General features: G+C 43.4%; 1 protein-coding gene across 4 annotated transcripts in view; it reads left to right on the top strand.

Moving 5' to 3' along the window:
- LOC311244718 (SAFB-like transcription modulator) overlaps window positions 1-22,275 on the top strand; it is a 118,158-nt gene that overhangs the window by 50,316 nt on the left and 45,567 nt on the right. Inside the window, exons 3-8 of one of the 4 annotated variants that reach the window (XM_084334386.1) lie at window positions 527-582; window positions 14,191-14,218; window positions 15,232-15,848; window positions 15,981-16,543; window positions 17,235-17,278; window positions 21,591-21,703. In XM_084334386.1, coding sequence (XP_084190512.1) covers window positions 527-582; window positions 14,191-14,218; window positions 15,232-15,848; window positions 15,981-16,543; window positions 17,235-17,278; window positions 21,591-21,703 — 1,421 coding nt within the window. Of the gene's footprint in view, window positions 1-526; window positions 583-14,190; window positions 14,219-15,231; window positions 16,544-17,234; window positions 17,279-21,590; window positions 21,704-22,275 lie in introns of all 4 variants that reach the window. The other 3 variants (XM_084334385.1, XM_084334384.1, XM_084334387.1) reach the window with 3 other exon arrangements.

Genomic DNA, 22,275 nt, shown 5'->3' with positions numbered 1-22,275 from the left:
ACCAAGCCATTCCAGTTCAAAGGTAGGCGATACTGCCACCTGGTGAGATTCTATCGTCATTGCAATTCCAACGTAGGTAGATAAATCATAGACACCTAGATGGCTCCGGCTGACCGTATAGAACAGGGATCAAAGGAAAATATCAAAGGATCAAAACTTTGGCGCTCAACGCATGGCGAGATAACCTGACTATACTCTGGTATGGCCGTGAAAGAGTTAAGAGGTTAAATAGTCGAATTCCTTAATAAAAATGTAAATCAATTAAAAGACTAGTGGGGTAATAAAGGTGTTTGTTGTAAAAGTTAGGGAGTGATCGTGGTACACATCTCTACTCCATGATGCCGCCCCCCCCCCCAAAAGATAATTATATTTAATAATAATAATTATAAATATAATCATTTATAAATATTTTTGGCTTCTGTGTACCGTTACACCCCTAATTCGTATACGTTCTAGCCCTAGTCATGACTCATGAGTCGTGTTTATTGGTCTTTTTGTTATGACTTATTATTTAATTATTTTCCAGGGGAAAAGATTGATCCTGATGCTGACAACATGACAGAAGAAGAATCACTTTCCAAGGTGAATATGGCGTTTTCTTCATAATGATAACACTCTTGTCCTTGTCTCCTCTTAACTGCTTGAGTGCCAAAAACGACTTACCGTACTTTTCGGACTATAAGCCGCGGCTTTTCCCCCCATTTTTCGACCCTGCGGCTTATATAACGGTGCGGCTAATCTATGGATTTTTACAGCTAACTGGGCGCACTCCCTCTGCTCTGTGACCGTCAGATCAGACTCCTAAATCTGCTGCAGCAGTGCACGCCTTGCCCCTCCTCCTCCCCCTCACATAACCACGTCAACAAACCATTACGGCAAGAGTCTAGTATATGAGCAGCTAGGGCTGGGCGATATAACGATAACGATAAATATTGCGATATATTTTAATAATCTATATCGAATATCGAAATTAAAAAGAAATCGAAAAATCGTTTTTTTTGTGTGACCTGCAACAGGGCAGTTTTAAAACCAGAGACAGTGGACAGACTTGTCTTTCTTGCCTGCAACTTAAAGTAATGGCTTTGCTTGTCCAAATGACAATACTGACCAAATTGAGATTTATTTTTCTCTTGTCCATTTATTTTGTTTGCTTTCTAATTAAAAATCCGTTTGAAACCGTCTGTACACAGTAGGCTATGTGTGCTAGCAGAACTAGACTCCAGTCACGAGTCACGATGTGCGGTGGTTTGTCCACCAAAAAAGCGCCAAAAGATCGAAAATAAACTAGCAGAGCCAGAACTGTTCAACTCCCCTGGAGCCACAGCCAGCAGAGAAGCCGGTTTACTTTAGCTTTTAAACCAGCTGCAGCCTGAGAACTGGAGTGTGAGGGGATGTAACACTAAAGATGGCGGCAATGACAAAGAATTGCTGCAAAATAAACATACATCTGTTGTTTAAAAAAAGAAAAAAAAAAAGAAAAAAATTATAACATCATATCGTTATCGCAAATTGCAGGGGGTCCAGGTTGATGGGGAGGAAGGAACAGATGTAGCCCTTCACTAGCTTCTCAAAGCACTTCATGGCTATGGAGGTGAGGGCTACAGGGCGGTAGTCGTTGAGGCAAGCGGGCGTAGATTTTTTGGGTACAGGGATGATGGTGGACTTCTTCAGACAGGTGGGGATGACAGCCTGTTCTAAGGACAGGTTAAAGATGTCAGTGAATACCGGGGCCAGTTGGTCGGCACTAGGCCTGCCGCGATAAGCAATAAATCGATTAATTGCCGCGATAATTAAAATTAATGCAATGATTTTGACGGGCGCGATTAATTGCTATTTGCGCGTTTGTTTTAATGAGGCGGAACCAGTGCCCCTTGTCAGTCACTGTCCGTGTTGGGAGGCGGGCCGCTGGCTTTACTACAGAGCAGAGAGCACAGCACAGGAGCTCCGTGGGGCAACACCACATAGCTTAACTACATTTCTCAATAGTGTTGCTCCTTTTAACCAAGTAGCGTTATTTGTAGTGTAACGTTAGCGTTTTAACGTTAGTAGCTAACGTTAAAACTAACTTAAAGTTAGTTGTTCACCAGGCCTGTACAGTGCGAGATATATCTCGCACGTGCTACAGCAACAGCGGTCTGTGCGATGAATGGATTTACTTCACTAGCACTGGTGCGATAGGGATTCGGTTCATATAGATACTCTTATTTTGAAAATCCTGTAGCGGGTCTCATTTCTGCCCACGCGCAGCTCCAGCTATAATAACTAGGCTCGACAGCTAGCAACATTCAGGTGCATATGATACTCTTATTTTGAAAAAACTCCGTGACAACTCGACGAGTCATATCCGCCCTATCCGTGCTTGCAAGCAGAGCAGCGTGTTGGTGCGCACTGCTGCTGCACAGCAGTGCGCCTACACGTCCCGAAATAAGTCCGTGGTGTTTTTTTCTTTCTCGCAACGGGTCAAATGCATCTACATGCTTTGCACCGTCGCCATTCCTTTATGCGCACATCGCCCGAAATTAACGTTTATGTACCATTACAATCACTACAACGTTAGCAAGCTAACAAGCTAATCCTGATCACAGGCAGAGCCAGCAGACACAGTGTGGAAAGGGAAATGGGGGGGCACTCTCTCCCCTTCCCTGTGTGTGTGTGTGTGCGTGCGTGCGTTTGGAAAGTCGATGAAGTCACTAGTCAGGACTCAGGACAGGAGTATATTATAGTAAACTGAGGATGGACAGATAATGTTGATATTCAAATATAAAAAAATTCGAGAGGAGTGGAAGTTTGAAGACAGACTAGACTACAATATGATGCAGGGGTGGTGAGTTGAAACAGTGTGTGTGAATGAATGAATGTAAACTTTATTTAACAGATTGCAGAATGGGTACAGTACAGTACGGCTCAATACACACAATTGTTAAGGGGATGCAGACCAGAGAAAGACGTTTGTCTTGTTTACATCAGGGTCCCCCATTGTGTGTGTGTGTCCCAACCGACCCCACTTCTATGTTTCAATAAATTATTTGCATTTAAAACTATTAACGCTGACTCATTCCTTCAGTCCACTCAAAATTATGCTAATATTCCTTATGTTGTTTATGATATTAATTGAAAATAGCATATGAGAGTATTACTATTATAGTAATAATAACACATGGCGATATACTAAATGACAGCCAAACATGGCACTGCAACTAAATAACACAAATACAATAGGCACATTTGTGACTGTTACAAATATAACATGTTTTATACTTGTGCTACAAGATTTTGGCCTGTGCTACAAAACTATCAACCTCTGTAGCACCAGTGCTATGTGCAAAAAAAGTTAACGTACAGCCCTGTTGTTCACCAACAATCTCAACATTTGTTTTATCATTAGCTCATGTCGATCTACTAGTAGCATCAGCAAGCTAACGTTAGCTGGCCCCAGTCCACTAGCAGCATGTCGATCTACCAGCAGCATCAGCAAGCTAACGTTAGCTGGCCCCAGTCCACTAGCAGCATGTCGATCTACCAGCAGCATCAGCAAGCTAACGTTAGCTGGCCCCAGCCCATTAGCAGCATGTCGAAGTAGTAGTAGCATCAGCAAGCTAACGTTAGCTGGCCCCAGTCCACCAGCAGCATCAGCAAGCTAGGATAATAACAACAATACTTCCGGTCCGGTCGGTGGGCTTCAAAATAAAAGTCTAAAACACCGGAAAAGACGGAGCGGTGGGCTTCAAAATAAAAGTTTTGGGAAATAAATTTCTCAAAAAAAAATTCTCTAACCGGTCGCAATAATATCGCTTATCGCGATATTTTCGGGGGCAATTAATCGCCCAGCAAAATTTGTTATCGTGGCAGGCCTAGTCGGCACAGATGGGGATGCCGTCCGGTCCTGCTGCCTTCCTGATATTCACTTTTTTAAAGGTCCGCCTCACCTCATGCTCTGTTACCCTGAACACTGAGTCTCCATCAGCAGACCCCCCCCCCCCCCCCCCCCATTGCCGAGGCTTGTAGGCTGGTGTTGTTATTCACAGCCTCAAACCTCGCATAGAAGGTATTGAGATCATTTGCTAAGGAGATGTCACTGTTCAGTTTGAGGGAGGTGCCTTTGTAATCTGTCATTGTTCTGAGGCCCTACCACATACCTCTAGAGTCAGCCTGTTCAAACTGAAGTTCAACTTTATCCCTGTAACGCCGTTTTGCCTCTATTACTGCTCTCCTGACGTTGTATCTTGCCATCTTGTGTTCTTCCATGTTGCCTGTCACCAGCCCGGTGTTGTAGGCTGAGGTGCGCACTTTCAGAGCCTCACGGACGGATTTATCTACCCAGGGCTTTTGATTTGGGTAGATTCTAATTGTGGTAGAGGGGATTGTTTCTTCTACCAGAGTACAGGCAAAGTCAAGCACCGTTTCAGTGTATTCGTTAATATTGGCTGTGTTATCACGGAATACACTCCAGTCTGTGCATTCAAGTGCAGCTTGGAGTGTCTCCTCTGACGTCACAGTTCAACGCTTAACCTCTCGCGATACTACCGGCGTTCGCTTGAGACTCTGTTTATACTTTGGCAAAAGAAAGATGGCGGCGTGGTCCAATTTACCGAATGGACTAAGAGCCTGTGACTTGTACCCATTCTTAAATTGCGAGTATACATGGTCTAATATGTTCTCGCCTCTGGTGGGACAGGTCACATGCTGATAGAAATTCGGCAACACCTTTTTAAGACGCGCGCTGTTGAAATCGCCCAGAACCAAAATGGCAGCGTCAACATTAGCTATCTAGTTTATTTACCTCGTCGTGTAGCTTTGAAAGTGCTGCCCCAGTGTTCGCTTGTGGTGGGATATATACTCCGATCATGATGATGGACGTTAGCTCCCTCGGGAGAAAGAAGGGTCGGCATTTGATGGTGATATACTCCAGGTCTGGGGAGCAGTGGTTAGACAATTCCTTTGCGTTGCCTATATCGCACCACTCCTTGTTTACCATGAAAGCAATGCCGCCTCCTTTCGTCTTTTGTGACTCTTCTGCCGTACGGTCCTTGCTGAGAACGAAGAAGTGATCTAAGCTAACGTTGCTACCTATATGTACCCGGCGCTGCTAACTGGCTATCATTATGAGAGCTAACGTTGCTACCTATATGTACCTGGCGCTGCTAACTAGCTAACGTTGCTACCTATATGTACCCGGCGCTGCTAATGTTGCTACCTATATGTACCTGGCGCTGCTAACGTTGCTACCTATATGTACCTGGCGCTGCTAACTGGCTAACGTTGCTACCTATATGTACCCGGCGCTGCTAACTGGCTATCGTTATGAGAGCTAACGTTGCTACCTATATGTACCTGGCGCTGCTAACTGGCTATCATTATGAGAGCTAACGTTGCTACCTACTGTACCCGGCACTGCTAACTGGCTATCGTTCCTGTTTAAACAAAAATGTTAATAAATGGGAGCTTCCTCAAACAGCCATCTCTTTCCCGACAATCCCCTCTGTGCACGAACCCTTACATATATGGTAATTAAACATTAAAACACCTGCAGCTTATAGTCCAGTGCGGCTTATATATGTACACATCATTCAATTTAGCTGCTGCGGCTTATATTCAGGTGCGGCTTATAGTGCGAAAAGTACGGTACTAGGCCTGCCACGATAACACATTTTGCTGGGCGATTAATTGCCCCCGAAAATATCGCGATAAGCGATATTATTGCGACCGGTTAGAGAATTTCTTTTTTGGAGAAATTTATTTCCCAAAACTTTTATTTTGAAGCCCACCGCTCCGTCTTTTCCGGTGTTTAAGACTTTTATTTTGAAGCCCACCGACCGGACCGGAAGTATTGTTGTGATTATCAGGTACTTTTTGGGTACCAGAAAAGTCACGTGAAACACTGCAGACCACTGAATAGAGACGCGTCTCTAGGATTTCATAATCATTATGTTTGCAGCAGGCACAAGTGCAATAAACAAAGGATACAGTCACTGTGTATTCTGCCTCATTTATTGATTAAACAAAACCGACATCAACACAATTTGCCACCGAGCGGAGAGTTTAGTCTCGCAAAAAGATCGCTGACTTGTTAAGGCTTGTTGTTAGGTTAGGTGCTAATGTTGTGCTAGCGTTTTACCATGGCTATCGTACATAGCGTGATCAATATAACTCGCTATTGATTGTTTGTATGAGTAACGTTAATGCTAGTAGAATAGACACAACGTGAGGTAATCACCATCCATTTTAAACCGGTTATTACCTAATGCTAACGTTAGCAAATAGACGCGACTGGTAACGTTACAGCTTGTTAGCCTAATGCTCGTTAACGTTAGCATAGACAGCCTAGCTAACGTTAACGCTTGTAGAATAGACACAATGAGAGGTAACGTTAGCGTTAGCAGAATAGACACAACGAGGGTCTCGTTAATGTTGTTATTGATTGATTGATTGAAAACTGTTTACTCTGTTTGTATGAGTAACGTTAATGCTAGTAGAATAGACACAATGAGGGGTAACGTTAGCCCCACGGAGCTCCTGTGCTGTGCTCTGTAGTAAAGCCAGCGGCCCGCCTCCCAACACGGACAGTGACTGACAAGGGGCACTGGGTCCGCCTCATTAAAACAAACGCGCAAATAGCAATTAATCGCGCCCGTCAAAATCATTGCATTCATTTTAATTATCGCGGCAATTAATCGATTTATTGCTTATCGCGGCAGGCCTATACGGTACTAACGATAATCTAGCGTTTATTTGAAAATGATTCATAAATAGGCCGAAAAATGACAAAGTTTTTTGTGTATTCCAGAATATTCCAGTAAATGCCGTTTATCACGGAAAAGTTATATTTTCCTGAAACTTTCAAGAAAACGAGGGCTTTTCAAAATGCTCGATCACAACACTCTTCAACACAGACGATACGTTTCAAACAAAAGTTTGTTACAATCATTTTCATATAACGCTACTTGGGACAGCTCTGCTGTAAACACTGGAAATAACCTCGGTTTCTATGCCCACGGCCACACGCAACCACTGCAACCGGGATGCGCGCAAAACTTCACCCTGGACTCCTGTTTTCAAAGACCACGGTTGCAGTGTAGCAAAACCCCGGTTGTGTGTGGGCAACCACGCACATTAACACTTTGAATGCCCAGCAGGGGGCGCTCATTTAGTGCTTGAATGCCCACATCCACTCCAATGTTAACGTTAATATCGCCTAATCTATGTTTTAAATTATGGCTATGTGTCTAATCTGCCCGTCGCATTATCAATGACCTATTTCCAGTCAGCATTGTCGAAGCAGATTGTTTTTTTATCGGTTCATTTCCGTTTCATAGCATTTAGAAAACCCCTCGTTTTCACGGGGAAAAAAAGAGGATTCCATGATAATCGCCCCGTACTGTAATATTCTAGAACGTTGTCATTTATCGGCCTATTTATGAATAGTTTTCAAATAAACGCTAGATTATCGATAGTATATGTGTACGTGTGCACGCTGTTTCCGCGCGCTGAAAATCGATTCTCTCAGTTCCTGATCGCTCTTAGAGTCAAACAGCCATATCACATAATCACATAAAAGCTTATATCTCCGTGAAAACGGGTCTGATTATCCTAAAACTGGTAACATAGATGCCTTACCTGAGATCAGATGGTATCCAAATGGATTATTCCAATTCCTGATCGCCATTCGAAAAAATCGATCCTTTTATTGATCCCACGCGTATATTGTAAAAACACATAATCCCCGCTGCTCTGAGGCTCCAGAGTGAAGCTGATCGACCCCGGTTACATGAGTGAGAAGTAAAATGTGGAGTCCGGGTTTTTTTTTTCTCATTCATTTTCATTGAGTCCAATCCAAAAGGGTGAATTACCATCTGGGAGACGACAGGGGGCGCTTTTTTCACATCTGAGCGCCTGGGGTGGCTGATTTTCCAACGGTAGACTCGGTTGATGAAATATGAATTCAGATCACTAATAAAAAAAAAATACGAGAAAAAACGAATATTCTCGTGATGGGCATTCAACCCGCGGGGGGTAAACCCGAGAAAACTCTGGTTGGGCAATCAAAAGTGTTGAGGCTCGGTTACATAACACTCCGCGTGTGTGTGGACAGGGCCTCAGTCTCTCTCTCTCTCCTTCAAGTAACCAAACTGTAGTGTTCTTCATTAGGCCTGTAGGCGGAGCTTTAACACATTTGGATCCGTCTAATCTCACTCTATAAGGCCAGCATATCATAATAAGGTTTCATTGTGCGTGAGGCTGTTTGTAGAGCTAAATCTATACTTTATAGTATTGCTATCTGTCCATTCTCATTGTCAATTGACACTATAAACCGTCCCTTCAAAATGGCTTAAATCACTTCTTCATCCACCGCAAGGATCGAACAGCAGAATCCAGAAAACAGCAGGGAGGTGGAATAGCCTTCATGTTGAACAACAATTAGAGCGATCCAGGCAACGTGAAGGAGCTTTCGAACCACTGCTCCCCCAACCTGGAGTATATATCCATCAAGTGCCGGCCTTTCTTTCTCCCGAGAGAGTTAACGTCGATCATCCTGATCGGAGTGTACATCCCACCACAAGCAAACACAGGTGACGCGCTCTCCAAACTCCATGACGAGGTAAATAGAATCCAAGCAGCTAATGTTGATGCTGCTATTGTGGTTGTGGGTGATTTCAATAGCGCCAACCTGAGAAGAGTATTGCCAGACTTCTACCAGCATGTGACTTGTAACACCAGAGGCGGTAATATTTTAGACCATTGTTACTCGCAATTTAAATGTGGTTACAAATCTCATTCTGCCAGTGGATTTGGCAAATCTGATCATGCCGCCATCTTCCTCTCTCCGGAGTATAAACAAAGTCTCAAGCGCGCGCCGGTAGTCTCGCGAGAGGTGCAGAAATGGTCTGTAGAATCAGAGGGCACACTCCAAGCTGCACTTGAATGTACAGACTGGGGGGTGTTCCACAATAACACAGATAACATTAATGTCTACACGGAGACAGTGCTCGACTTTGTTTGTACTTTGGTGGAAGAAACAATCCCCACTACCACAATTAGAGTTTACCCAAACCAAAAGCCCTGGGTAGACAAATCCGTCCGTGAGGCTCTGAAAGCGCGCACCTCAGCATACAACGCTGGGCTTGTGGCAGGCAACATGAATGACCACAAGGTGGCGAGATACAACGTCAGGAGAGTAGTAATAGAAGCAAAAAGGCACTACAGGAATAAAATTGAACTCCAATATGAACAGGCTGACTCTAGAGCTATGTGGCAGGGCCTCCGAACGATGACAGATTACAAACAGGGGAGGAAACTTAACTTTTTGGCTTACCAGCCAACTGGCGAGTAGCTGATTTTTTTTTACCAGCCAAACAGATTTTTCGCTAATTGTGATAATTACTTCTTTGTATGTCTTCGTCTAAATAGATTTTCAATCATAGTAGTAATCACACCGTGTCTCTACTCTTTAAAATATTTATTAGCATAAAACATTAATAACAGTGTCTCTACTCTTCACAATATTAGCATAAAACATATTAACATGAAAGAGCGATCTATTCTGGACTGGGTTGGGCTGAACTGGGCAGTGAAAGATGCTGGGTTGGACTGGGTTGGGCAGTGAAAGAAAAAAAGTGTGTTGTGAAGTGTATAGATAGATGTGAAATGTATAGATGTAGCAGTACTGTCTATCTGTATGTCATGTATGTCATATGTTATGATGAATTGAAAATGGGGGACCCTGATGTAAACAAGACGAAAGTCTTTCTCTGGTCTGCATTCCCTTAACAATTATGTGTATTGAGCCGTACTGTATTGTACACATTCTGCAATCTGTTAATAAAGTTTTCAATCAATCAATCAAGTTAACTTTGAACCTCGGTTGTCAAGCCACGTCAATGTTGTGTATGCATCTGGGTGGGTAGGCATCACAACCATAGATATATATAGAACACTAGATAGCTTACCCGCGCTGCCGGCCAATGGAGAGCGACGTCGTCGAAGGGCGGCCATCTTGCCCCAGGCAGCTCAGCTACTGATAACATTAATATCTATGGTGCATGTACTATTTAAATAACCATAGATTGCTCAATTCTTTACCGATTTTCAAACTGGTTGGTTTGCTATAAACATCAAAGATGTAGTTATCATACTGCATACTTATAATCTTTTTTGTTTTAAGATGTTTTTTTACAAACCGCTTGAATCATAGCCACGTTAATAATGCTTGTAATAAACCAAACCGTTTGTAAATCCGTCAATATTTCAGCGAGTTATGAGTATTTTTGTCTGTGCAGATCACTCACCCTCACTCAAGGCTGACTGGGGCAAGATGGCGGCGGTTCAGCGACGCTGGTGACTCCGCCTTAAGCTATCTAGTGTTCTATATATATCTATGATCACAACGGTGTTCACTGTGCCTTTAAGACGGCACGGTGGGCTGGACAATAGGAGCCTCGTATGGGTTCTGCGGTCCTGCAGCTGGATGCATCTCGGGCTGGACGACAGGGCTGTGAAATACCCTCAGTGTTGTGGTATCGTCATAAAACATATCACCTTACGTCGTAGTCCGGTGCGTTTTTGGAAACATAGTCATAACAGATACACGGCTAACATGGGGCTGGCTGCTTTGAGCACACACACACACAGGGCTAATGTTAGCTAGCAAGCAGCTATATAGCTAAAACGCTAACTAGAAGCTAACTACTGTATACAGTTCCAATAGACTAACATACACCTCTGTGATTTAAATGTGTCCTTGCCTTAGACTTGAGGGTTGTACTAGGGTTGGATGCAGTTCCCCGTTGGTCAGTCTGTCTGTTTTCCATCTTCTGCTGTGTTTAACGTACCGCAGGACTTTTATTATTATATGTCCGCCGCGGGTTGGCCAGTACTGCGGGAACTTTTATTAAACATTATATATGTCTGCGGGTTGGCCAGTACTGCGGGAACTTTTATTAAACATTATATATGTCTGCGGGTTGGCCAGTACTGCGGGAACTTTTATTCAACATTATATATGTCCGCCGCGGGTTGGCCAGTACTGCGGGAACTTTTATTAAACATGATATATGTCTGCCGCGGGTTGGCCAGTACTGCGGGAACTTTTATTAAACATTCTATATGTCTGCCGCGGGTTGGCCACTACTGCAGGAACTTTTATTAAACATTATATATGTCTGCGGGTTGGCCAGTACTGCGGGAACTTTTATTAAACATTCTATATGTCCGCGGGTCTTGTGCAGTGCTCTCATGGCACTGTCAACTAAAGCGAGCACTCAGAAGACGCGCACCATTTGCCAGTGACCGTGATTGCAGAATGTTTTTTTTCCCTTCTTTTTTTACTAGTCGCCAGACTGGCGAGTGGTCTTCATGAATCACTCGCCAAACCTAAAAAATACTCGCATTTGGCGAGTAAAGTGGCCTAATTTCCTCCCCTGATTACAAAGGCACCTCCCTCAAGCTGTGACATCAGTGACATCTCCTTAGCAAATGATCTCAATACCTTCTATGCAAGGTTTGAGGCTGGGAATAACAACACCAGCCTACAAGCCACTGCAATGGAGGGGGGGGGGGCTGCTGATGGAGACTCAGTGTTCAGGGTAACAGAACATGATGTGAAGAAAGTGAATATCAGGAAGGCAGCAGGACCGGACGGTATCCGCGTCCTAAAAGTCTGTGCCGATCAACTGGCCCCGGTATTCACTGACATATTTAACCTGTCCTTGGAACAGGCTGTCATCCCCACCTGTCTGAAGAAGTCCACTATTATCCCTGTACCAAAAAAATCCAAGCCTGCTTGCCTCAACGACTACCGCCCTGTAGCTCTCACCTCCATAGCCATGAAGTGCTTTGAGAAGCTAGTAAAGGGCTACATCTGCTCCTCCCTCCCCATCAACCTGGACCTCCTGCAATTTGCATACCGCCCCAACAGGTACCGGACCACACGGGCGGAAGGGGTTAATGATACTAATCACTACAATAGTCTTACAGCCAGGGTCTTAAATCAACTTTCTGGCTCACCTGCCAAGGGCTCCTGTAGGCCTAATTTTCATAAGTGTATTGGGCTTAGGGATGGGCATTAAAAAAATATATAAATAAAATCCATAATCACTGGGAACTAGTTCTTTGAAGATCGTTTGAAAGAAAATCTGGCAAATATTATTTATACTGCATGTGTAAATATCTCAAATAATAAAGGAGAACTATTGTGAAAATTGCATTTGCCTGTGTTTTGCATTGTTTTTACAGAATGAGGGGTTGTCCTAGGGCTGGGCGATATGGCCAAAAATGATATCGCGATAACGATATCGATAACAAAAAAGAGAAATCTATTTAAAAAAAATCGAATATATAATTTTTTACACATATATATATATATATATATATATATATATATATATATATATATATATATATATATATATATATATATATATAAACAACAGATGTACGTTTATTTTGCAGCAATTCTTTGTTGTTGCCGCCATCTTTAGTGTTACATCCCCTCACACTCCAGTTCTCAGGCTGCAGCTGGTTTGAAAGCGAAAGTAAACCGGCTTCTCTGCTGGCTGTTGAACAGTTCTGGCTCTGCTAGTTTCTTTTCTATCTTTTGGCGCTTTTTTGGTGGACAAACCACTGCACATGTGCACAGTGACTCATGACTGGAGACTAGCTCTGCTAGCACTGTGTACAGACGGTTTCAAACTGTATTTTAAATTAGAAAGCAAACAAAATAAAAGAGAAAAATAAATCTCAATTTGGTCAGTATTGTCATTTGGACAAGCAAAGCCATTACTTTAAGTTGCAGGCAAGAAAGACAAGTCTGTCCACTGCCCTGTTGCAGGTCAAAAATAAATAAATTTCGATATCTTTTTTTTATATAGATTATTAAAATATATCGTGATAATTATCGTTATCGTTATATCGCCCAGCCCTAGGTTGTCCACTGAGAAAATGTCAAATATGTGCATTGTGTCTTTTCCGCAGTTTAGCTGTGACAAGAACCCTCCCTTTTGAAACAAGCTATTCCGAATTGCAGCCACAAACTCCGTAGTTAGTGAGACCTTATATGTGCATGTAGGTGCGCATGAAGAGATCTTGATAAAAATTTGTGTGCAGAAGATGGCGGCTCACAAGTAAATCTTTTCCTTTTTTATATACATATATATTTTAAATATATAAACATTTTTAGGGCATTTTAGTAGGGCTGGGCGATATGGCCTCTAAATTATATCATGATATTTTTTGGCTCTAGCACGATACACGATATATATTGCGATATTTTGACATTTCCTCTAAAGCACTTAAAAATGCTTGATTCAACCCTTTGATGGATACAGTCACTCCAATATGATGATTATATAAACCTCTGTTGTCAAGCTTTGTCAATATAACCCCACCCCCCCCCCTTTCCCCACTAATGGAACTGGTGTCGTGGATCACTTCCTTGTGTGCGTTTCCAGGGTTAGCGGATAACGTTAGTTACCGTAATTTTCGCACTATAAGCCGCACATGAATATAAGCCGCAGCAAAATTTAATGATGTGTACATATATAAGCCGCACTGGACTATAAACTGCAGGTGTTTTAATGTTTAATTACCATAATGTAATTAGCATTGGGACACAATACTATCAGTCTAATCCAATGGGGTGCAGTACCATCCGGAGAGACAATAGGGGGCGGTATTTTCCCAATGGAGCTCAAAGAGAGTCTGCAGCACTAGCGTGAGGCTCGATTGATGAAATATGAATTCAAATCGCTAATAAAAAAAAATACGACAAACAAACGCTATATAGCGTTGGTGGCATTCAACAGTCGGCATGAACTAACGACAATGCGTCCGTGGCACTCAGTGTTAAGAATGACTATTGATAGACTAAATATATATTGTTGGTGTACATGTCAGTTAGGATTGGCTTTCCACAGTGGCCATGCTGCCAGTTAGTCTTTCCATAGTAAGTGGCCATGCTGCCAGTTAGTCTTTCCATAGTGGCCATGCTGCCAGTTAGTCTTTCCATAGTGGCCACCCATGCTGCCAGTTAGTCTTTCCATAGTGGCCATGCTGCCAGTTAGTCTTTCCATAGTGGCCATGCTGCCAGTTAGTCTTTCCATAGTGGACATGCTGCCAGTTAGTCTTTCCATAGTGGCCATGCTGCCAGTTAGTCTTTTAGTCTTGTGGTCGTTTCATCTCAGTGTTTCCCTTTTTCAGGACACGGAGGACGACGGATCCGAAAAAGGTATGTTTGTAGTCACATCAATGTAAATAGCAAAAAATTTAGGTTTTTACAGGTTAACGCAAAGGGACAAAAACTCCCCCTTCTCAGTGCAGTGCATTCACGCATCTGCAGGCTTAACACTTGGCCACCTACAGTACATGCTAACAACAAGGAGAACAAGGGACACAGATGTTGGGAGGACTCACATCTTTTTTTGTAATCTGTATGCTGCTTGAACCATTACCATGTGGGGTGCTCACAGGCTGCTCAGTCCCACGGAGCACTTCCCTCAAGACGCAGAGGCCTTGAAAGAGATTTCATGCTCACGACGAGGCATGAATCGAAAGAAGGCGGCACACGGCCACAAGGGCTCATCGTCCTCATACCGCCCAACCGGCATAATGTGCAGGCGGAAGAACTCGTCCATGACTGAGTGTCGTCAAGAGACTTGCAGACGAACATGGGCTGTTGACACCAAAGGACACGTTGAGTTGGATGCAGGCAGGATGCTGCAGTGAGGACTTGGATGATTTGAAGGTGGTGATGGGTTGTTTTTCTTCCTCTCAAACCCTGAAACCTACTGACAAGGTGGACATGAAAAGTGGAAAGGAAGATTTACATAAAGACTAAGATGATTTGCCATATGATTAGGACTGACCATTATGACGGATGTATTTTCCATTGCGGGAAATGTGACGGATGGAAGGACTGGTGCCATTTCCCCCTTATTTGGACTTCAGCCCTCCGGTACCCACAGAAGAAATTCAGGGCATTTGAACAGTTAACTGGAATTGTAAATTCATCAATGAGGATTGTGATTGAAGTATTGGTGGCAACAAGATATGAAGAATACTGAATCGTCCACCATGTTCAATGAGGAATGTATATATTGTGTCTTCCTGTGGTGTCTTCGACCCCGATGACCACTTATATTAAACTTGCTTTCTATTCTACTTTCTAGGTCAAGTAACGCACAACATGTCGATGTTAAACATTGTGTTTTTTGCCATGTTTATCCTTGTTAAATCCCTCAGATGTAACTGATACAGATGATGGTACTCGTGACAATTCTAAGCCTCCACCCTCTGAGGACAGCCTTGCTGAGCCTGAGACAGAGGCCATGGCTGAGCCAGAGCCTGGAGCAGTGATGCCAGTTGTGCCTGAGGCTGAGGTAGATGCAGAGCCTGAGGCTGAGGTGGATGCGGAGCCTGAGGAGGATTCTGCTGACCCTGAGGCAGAGGTGGGTTCTGCCAAGCCTGAGGCAGAGGTGGATGCTGCTGAGCCTGAGGCCGAGGTGGATGCTGAGCCTGAGGCAGAGGTGGATGCTGAGCCTGAGGCCAAGGTGGATGCTGCTGAGCCTGAGGCCGAGGTGGATGCTGCTGAGCCTGAGGCCGAGGTGGATGCTGAGCCTGAGGCCAAGGTGGATTCTGCTGAGCCTGAGGCGGAGGTGGATGCTGCTGAGCCTGAGGCAGAGGTGGATGCTGAGCCTGAGGCCGAGGTGGATGCTGCTGAGCCTGAGGCCGAGGTGGATGCTGCTCAGCCTGAAGCCAAGGTGGATTCTCCTGAGGCCGAGGTGGATGTTGAGCCTGAGGCCGAGATGGATGCTGCTGAGCCTGAGGCCAAGGTGGATTCTCCTGAGCCTGAGGCCGAGGTGGATGCTGCTGAGCCTGAGGCCAAGGTGGATTCTCCTGAGCCTGAGGCCGAGGTGGATGCTGCTGAGCCTGAGGCCAAGGTGGATTCTGCTGAGCCTGAGGCGGAGGTGGATGCTGAGCCTGAGGCCGAGGTGGATGCTGAGCCTGAGGCCGAGATGGATTCTGCTGAGCCTGAGGCAGAGGTGGATTCTGCTGAGCCTGAGCCAGAGGTGGATTCTGCTGAGGCAGAGGTGGATGTTGAGCCTGAGGCCGAGGTGGATTCTACTGCACCCGAGGCCGAGATGGATTCTGCTGAGGCAGATGCTGACGCTGAACAAGTGGCTGAGATGGATGCAGAAGCCACAGATTCCTCTAAAGAGGAGGACCACCTGTCCATCTCAATCCCTAACGAAGACGCCATCACCATAGATGTCGATGGCGATGACCTCCTGGAAACAGGTAAACATGTGAAACTTCCAGATCCAGTCGCACGCAAGGGTTGTGACAAGCCAGAGACCTCCGCTGAGACGGGCCCCGAGGATGAGATGAAGGCGGAAGAGGCGGAGGGCCATAAAGATGTTAAGAAAGATGATGGACCCAAGGTTGACCCCATCAAGAAGGAGAGCAGAGAGGCCTTGAAGAAAGCTGAAACGGGAGACAAAGAATGTGGGAAGAAAGGCCCCTCTTCTACTGGGGCGTCGGGTCAAGCAAAGAGGTTTGTCTTTCTATGTCAGTTCTTACTACTACCAACCAAGTCCCAGCTCACTAAGAACGCAGCATTGTGGGTAGCCTCAATATCTTTTGGTTGAGTTTTTTCCCTTATGTTCACTTTGATGAACATTGTTACTCAGCTGATAGAGTTGTGCCCTTCCTGATGACTTATCGTACAGAACTTGTAAGTCACTTTGGATAAAAGCGTCAGCTAAATGACTAAATGTAAATGTAAATGATGTACCTAATCTTGCCAGTTATACTTTTAATAAATTGTTCTGAAGTTGGTTAAATTGTGGCATAAACCAGGACATGAAAATCACAGCTGTTACTTTCACCTTTCCAGCAGTTGTATTGCCTTTTCCAGTTCCTATGCAAGGCATTGTAAAAGAGCATTAGTCCCTGTGATGTCCGATTATGTCAGAAATGATTTGCTGTGAAGTCGATCACACTTCTGAAGAGTTCATTGGTCCAGGGAATAAATTGGCTGAGAACCTGACTCATCTCACCAGTGGAAAAGCAATGAAAGACGCCTTTGAGAGATTTGTTCAAATCCAAGCTTTGCCTGTGGGCATTTCTTTTCTGTAAATCACAATGTGGTGTTTTATTTGACGAGATGTATTGACGTGAGATCTATCAGTTTCCAAATTAGTTTAATCTCATTTCTGTTTATTGTTGTAACATCTGCTTTGTAGCTCCTCAAGAGACAGGGATGGAAAGGCTGCAAAAGATGAGAAGGGTAAGAAGATTCATGTTCTTTCAAGTGCGATCAAACAAGTCTCTTCTTTGTTCCATCTGCCCTGCTTATGTCTGGGAGCTCTGGGGTAAGCATACCCCTGCACAGTAGCTGTTTGACACCCACTGACTATTGAATTGTCACCGATATCACTATATACATTTATGAAAAAATAGCACTGACAACACAAGAAGAAATGATAAAATAAGCCATATGATTAGCACTCTTTCCCCCGTTGGCGGTTTGGAGGGGAATCGGCTCTCCTGTTGAAGAAGCCCCCCCCCCTAGAGACGGAGATATCCCTCAAAGGAGTTTCTCCAAGCCTCTCTTCATGTCCATCATTTTGAATTCTTGTCCTTCACAATTGTCCATGTGCACATTCAAAGCAACTACTATTCTAACATAACCCAGAGAAAAGAAAAAAAAAGACAATTGGCACTTCCCAGGTAATTATTTTTAACCCCCGTTGGTGGGCTGGAGGGGTAAGGCTCTCCTGGAGAGGGCCCCTCCTATAACGACGGAGATTCCCCAATGGGGATTCTCCAATGCCCCTATTATTGTCCAACATTTTCTTTGAATTTTTATCTTTCATAATGATAGTACAGTTCCAGAGCTCCCGGTCAGGTCTCCGAATGTTTTTCCCCATGTTTCCCGTCGTCTTAGTTGTGCGTCATGTGTGTTCTACAGTTTAGTCTAGTACGTGTTATTTATATTATATGTCCCGAATCAAGTCCCAATTTTCCCAACTAATGTGTTTACCTTGTCTGTATTCCCAGTGGTCTGTGTGTTATCTGCAGTGTCTCGAATCATAACATCCATTCACTATCATAATATGTATATGTGGTACTGAATCTTGGTCAGTGTGTGTGACCTCAGTGCTCGAGTCCCGTTTGGTGTGTGAGATCTCATTATTTGGATCCTGGCTGGTCTGGTTGATCTCGGCGCTCGGCTCCCGGTTGGTGTGTGTGGCCTCAATGCTCGCATCCTGGCCGGCCTGGGCGACCTCCGTGCCTGCATCCCGGACGGTCCGGCCGACCTCGGTGCCCGAGTCCTGGTTGGTCCGGTTGTATCCAGAGTCTCTTTGTCCTTCTTTTGGGGGTTGTTTGTTTTATTTCTTTTGAATTAGCCTCCATGCTCCTCTGAATATTCTGTATTGCATCGAGTCCAGTCTGTGTGTTGGTTTGCACGCTAGCATCGTTAGCATTCTGTATTGCTTCTAGCCTGATCCGGATGCTAGCTTGCATATTCATCGTGTTAGCTTCCATGTTAGCTTGTAGCTTCGTCTCCAGCCCCGCTGCCGTCCAACGTTTTTATTTCTTTTGAATTAGCCTCCATGTTCCTTTGAATATTCTGTATTGCATCGAGTCCAGCCTGCGTGTTGATTTGCATGTTAGCATCGTTAGCATTCTGTATTGCTTCTAGCCTGATCCGAATGCTAACTTGCATGTTCATCGTGTTAGCTTTCATGTTAGCTTGTAGCTCCATCTCCAGCTACTTGCTGCGTTATCTCCTCGTGTTGTACCTTTCCCTTCGTCGTATTTTCTTTGTCGGGGGTCACTCTTCTCTCACTTCTCCTCGAGTTTTGTGCACTGGGTCTTGTCATCTTTCTTTTGTCTTCGAGTTGTTAGGTTTTATCGTGTTTTATAACTTTTTATTACCTTTCTTGAATTTTGGACCGGGAGCTCTGTTCTGCAGCTGCTCACCCGCTCCTCGCCAAACCGGAAGCCTGCATTTAGATTTTTAACTAGCTTGTGTAGGGCCAAAACGCATCGATTGAACGTTATTAGCTTAGCGCCCTATAACTAGCTTTGCAGGAATTACCCTAGAACATTGCGGTATATAGTTCATATTCACGACGCTATAAAATGGGAACGTATTGATGAAAAAATTATTTCTTTATGGCATATTGAAGGGAAGGTTTATACTGTCAATTGGCAATGGACACATAGCAATAATATAAAATATAGATTTAGCTCTAAAAACAACCTCACGCACAGTGACACCTTGTAATGAAAAGCTGGCCTCATAGAGTGGGATTAGACGGGCCCCAATGGCCATGAATGTGTTAATAATCTACTTGTAAAAAGACAATTTTTATTATGTTTTACTGTGTGTATATATATTAGGGGTGCACCGATATATCGGTATCGGCCGATATGATAAGATAAAATTTACAGATGGCAGTGGCCGATAATTATCCGTCAATTTCAGTAGCGTACCATGGGTTTTCAGTGGCCTTCAGTAACTAACTGCACACACCCTCCCCCACACACACACACGCAAAATCCTTTACAGCCAATACAACCACATACAAAATACACGATCATGCACTATACTGTATGCGCTACTGCATCAACGTTATGATTAACAAAGGCATTTGTTTTGTGGCATTAACGTTACATATATATTACTATTGATAAATCTAGGTGTCATTAGACTAGAATAAGTAAAATTAACTTACTGTCTCAAAAAAGTCTCGCGTAGAGCAATGGCGGACTTTCAGGAAATGAAAAAGCAAATAAGCTATTCCGATTGGTGGGTGCAAGCCGTCTGATGTAATAGGCAGAATCAACTGTCAATCAAAATTTACTCAATTTGTGTATTGTCAATCTGGTCCACATGTTCAATTTGTTCCGTTCTGGTCTACCTGACATGCAAACTCATAAACAAGTCTTGAGCAAGACAAGTTAGTCTGTTAGGTTAGTTATATGAATGCCAATGAGTATTGTATGACTCAGACTTCAGCAATAATCATGAGCATTATAACATAAAACACACATGGCATAATGGTTAGGAGGCATTGGCAGCTGTCATAAATTATAATGAGATGGCTTGTTTACATAAAGGTTCTCCATTTTCAATTAATCAAAACATTGAGACATACAAACATACAGCACTATATAAGAGAGAGAACATCATGAAAATAGAAAATGTATTTCTTTATTTTTTTTAACGTGTTTTTTGCCAGGTCACAAATAACAAAATCGGTATCGGCCGATTGTGTTATTTGAATAATCGGCATTGGGTGAGAATTTTCATATCGGTGCATCCCTAATATATATATACATACATTCAATTGTGAAAATGAGTATTAGATTGTGGGGGGGAAAAAGCCCCCGGCTATCTTCCTCAACTTCTTGCGTGGACCTGAATGCGTGGCGGATAGGAGACGTCACTTTTATTGAGCTGAAGAACGTGCCAGTAGTAACAACAACCCAACTCTGTTGCGAAGACAGTGATTTGCACTCTGAGCTCAATCTAAAAGCCCTGTTTGGAAATACTTCGGATTTTGATCAACTTGTGGAACCTTGAGACAAAGTTGTATGCAAGCTATGTAAAATACAGCTGGCCTACCTTTTTTTTTTATGCTAACGCGATTTTGGGAGTTCTAGCATCAAGAATGTAGCTTACTTTTCAGTTTTTAGCACTTAGCACTGGCTTGTCGTTTGCGTTTGCCATACTATGAGGCTATGCTAAATTACAGGTAATCTCTCTTGTGTGCATGGGCTGAACGAACAACATCCGGCCCTTTGCGCAAGTAATATTTTTGGAAGTTCCGCACATGCGCTAAGTTAGTGGTTAAAGTAACATTGCATTTGTTCGGTACACAGCACATGCTGAACAGAGTCCCATACCGAAACAGTTCGGTACAAATACACCGTACCGTTACTAGGGATGGGTACCGTTCACATTTGAACCGATACGGTACCGGTACCTGTGAATCGATACCGGTACCCAACAGTACCTTTTTTCGGTACTTAGTCTCTAAAAATGTAATCTACCTACCTCAGTTGTAAAAATAAAAATCCAAACTTCACATTTTAGACCGTTTTCGGCTTGCCATTGCCCCGACTGCTTTGTTGTTGAATCAAGTCAAATCCTAGGTAAGCATATATTGTGCGTGTGAACGCTGACATGAAAAGAAAAGAAAAAAAGTGTAAAAGAAAATAATTTTTTCTTTTTAAACAGTATCTCAAGTGAATCGATACTCTGTAGTATCGACGTGTTTCTGTAAGTACCGAATTCGGTCCCCATCCCTAACCGCTACACCCCTACTTTGAACACAATGCTATGAACTAACTACTGGCTGCAAGGCCTTAATTTCACATATTTGATTATATCTGATCTGACAACTTCCGTCACTCCTGTCCATATATTGCACTGTTTTAAATATTGAAGCTGTGCAAATTGAACTGAATACAACCATGGTCAAGATGTAAAGATTCATGTTGCATCGAATCGTTGCCTAAATAAAGAGAATCGAATTGACAAATCTGCAAATCAAACCTAACCTTTCCTGAAACCTCATTCTCAGGAGGTGCCAGCAGTAGCAGCACCACCAGCCATTCTCGTAACATATGGGTGAGCGGCCTGTCGTCCAACACCAAAGCAGCTGATCTTAAGAATCTCTTTGGCAAATATGGAAAGGTAAATTAATTTGCAGTTCAATGCTCTTTTGTGAGTCAATTCTGTATTTCATGTTCTAGGTGTGAGCTATGTTCGGTACTAAAAACACTGCTGTTCCCACTCCCAGTGGGGTTCAGATAATGGTGCTAGCCACGTGCAGTGGTGGTTTTACTCAAGTACTGTACTTAAGTGTAATATTGAGGTACTTTATATTGAGTATTTACAGTTTAGGCAGATTTGTACTTTCACTCCACTACATTTCAAAGAAAATATTGTATTTTTTACTCTACTACATTTATCTGAACCCATCAGCTACTAGTTACTTTGAAGAAAATAGTGCCAGATAAATGGCCGGCAATTAGCGAATAACCGATATTTGGTCATTATATTATCGATAATCGATATTTGGTTGTACTATTACTATATGTGGTGTTGCCAGACATCCTGCTGTGCAGGTACTCTATTGTATCTATTGTTTATCTCCTCTGTTTGGAGTCAGTTGCGTCATGTCTGTATGTATATGCGTCTGTGGGTGTAAGCCCAAGACAAATTTCCCTGCTGATGGGACTAAAGTGACTCTTGACTCTTGAAAA

The sequence above is a fragment of the Notolepis coatsorum genome (genome assembly GCF_963971535.1).
Source record: "Notolepis coatsorum genome assembly, chromosome: 1".
Taxonomy (NCBI): domain Eukaryota; kingdom Metazoa; phylum Chordata; class Actinopteri; order Aulopiformes; family Paralepididae; genus Notolepis; species Notolepis coatsorum.
Note: the sequence above shows the minus strand (reverse complement) of the source record. Positions and strands in the feature narration are given on the sequence as shown.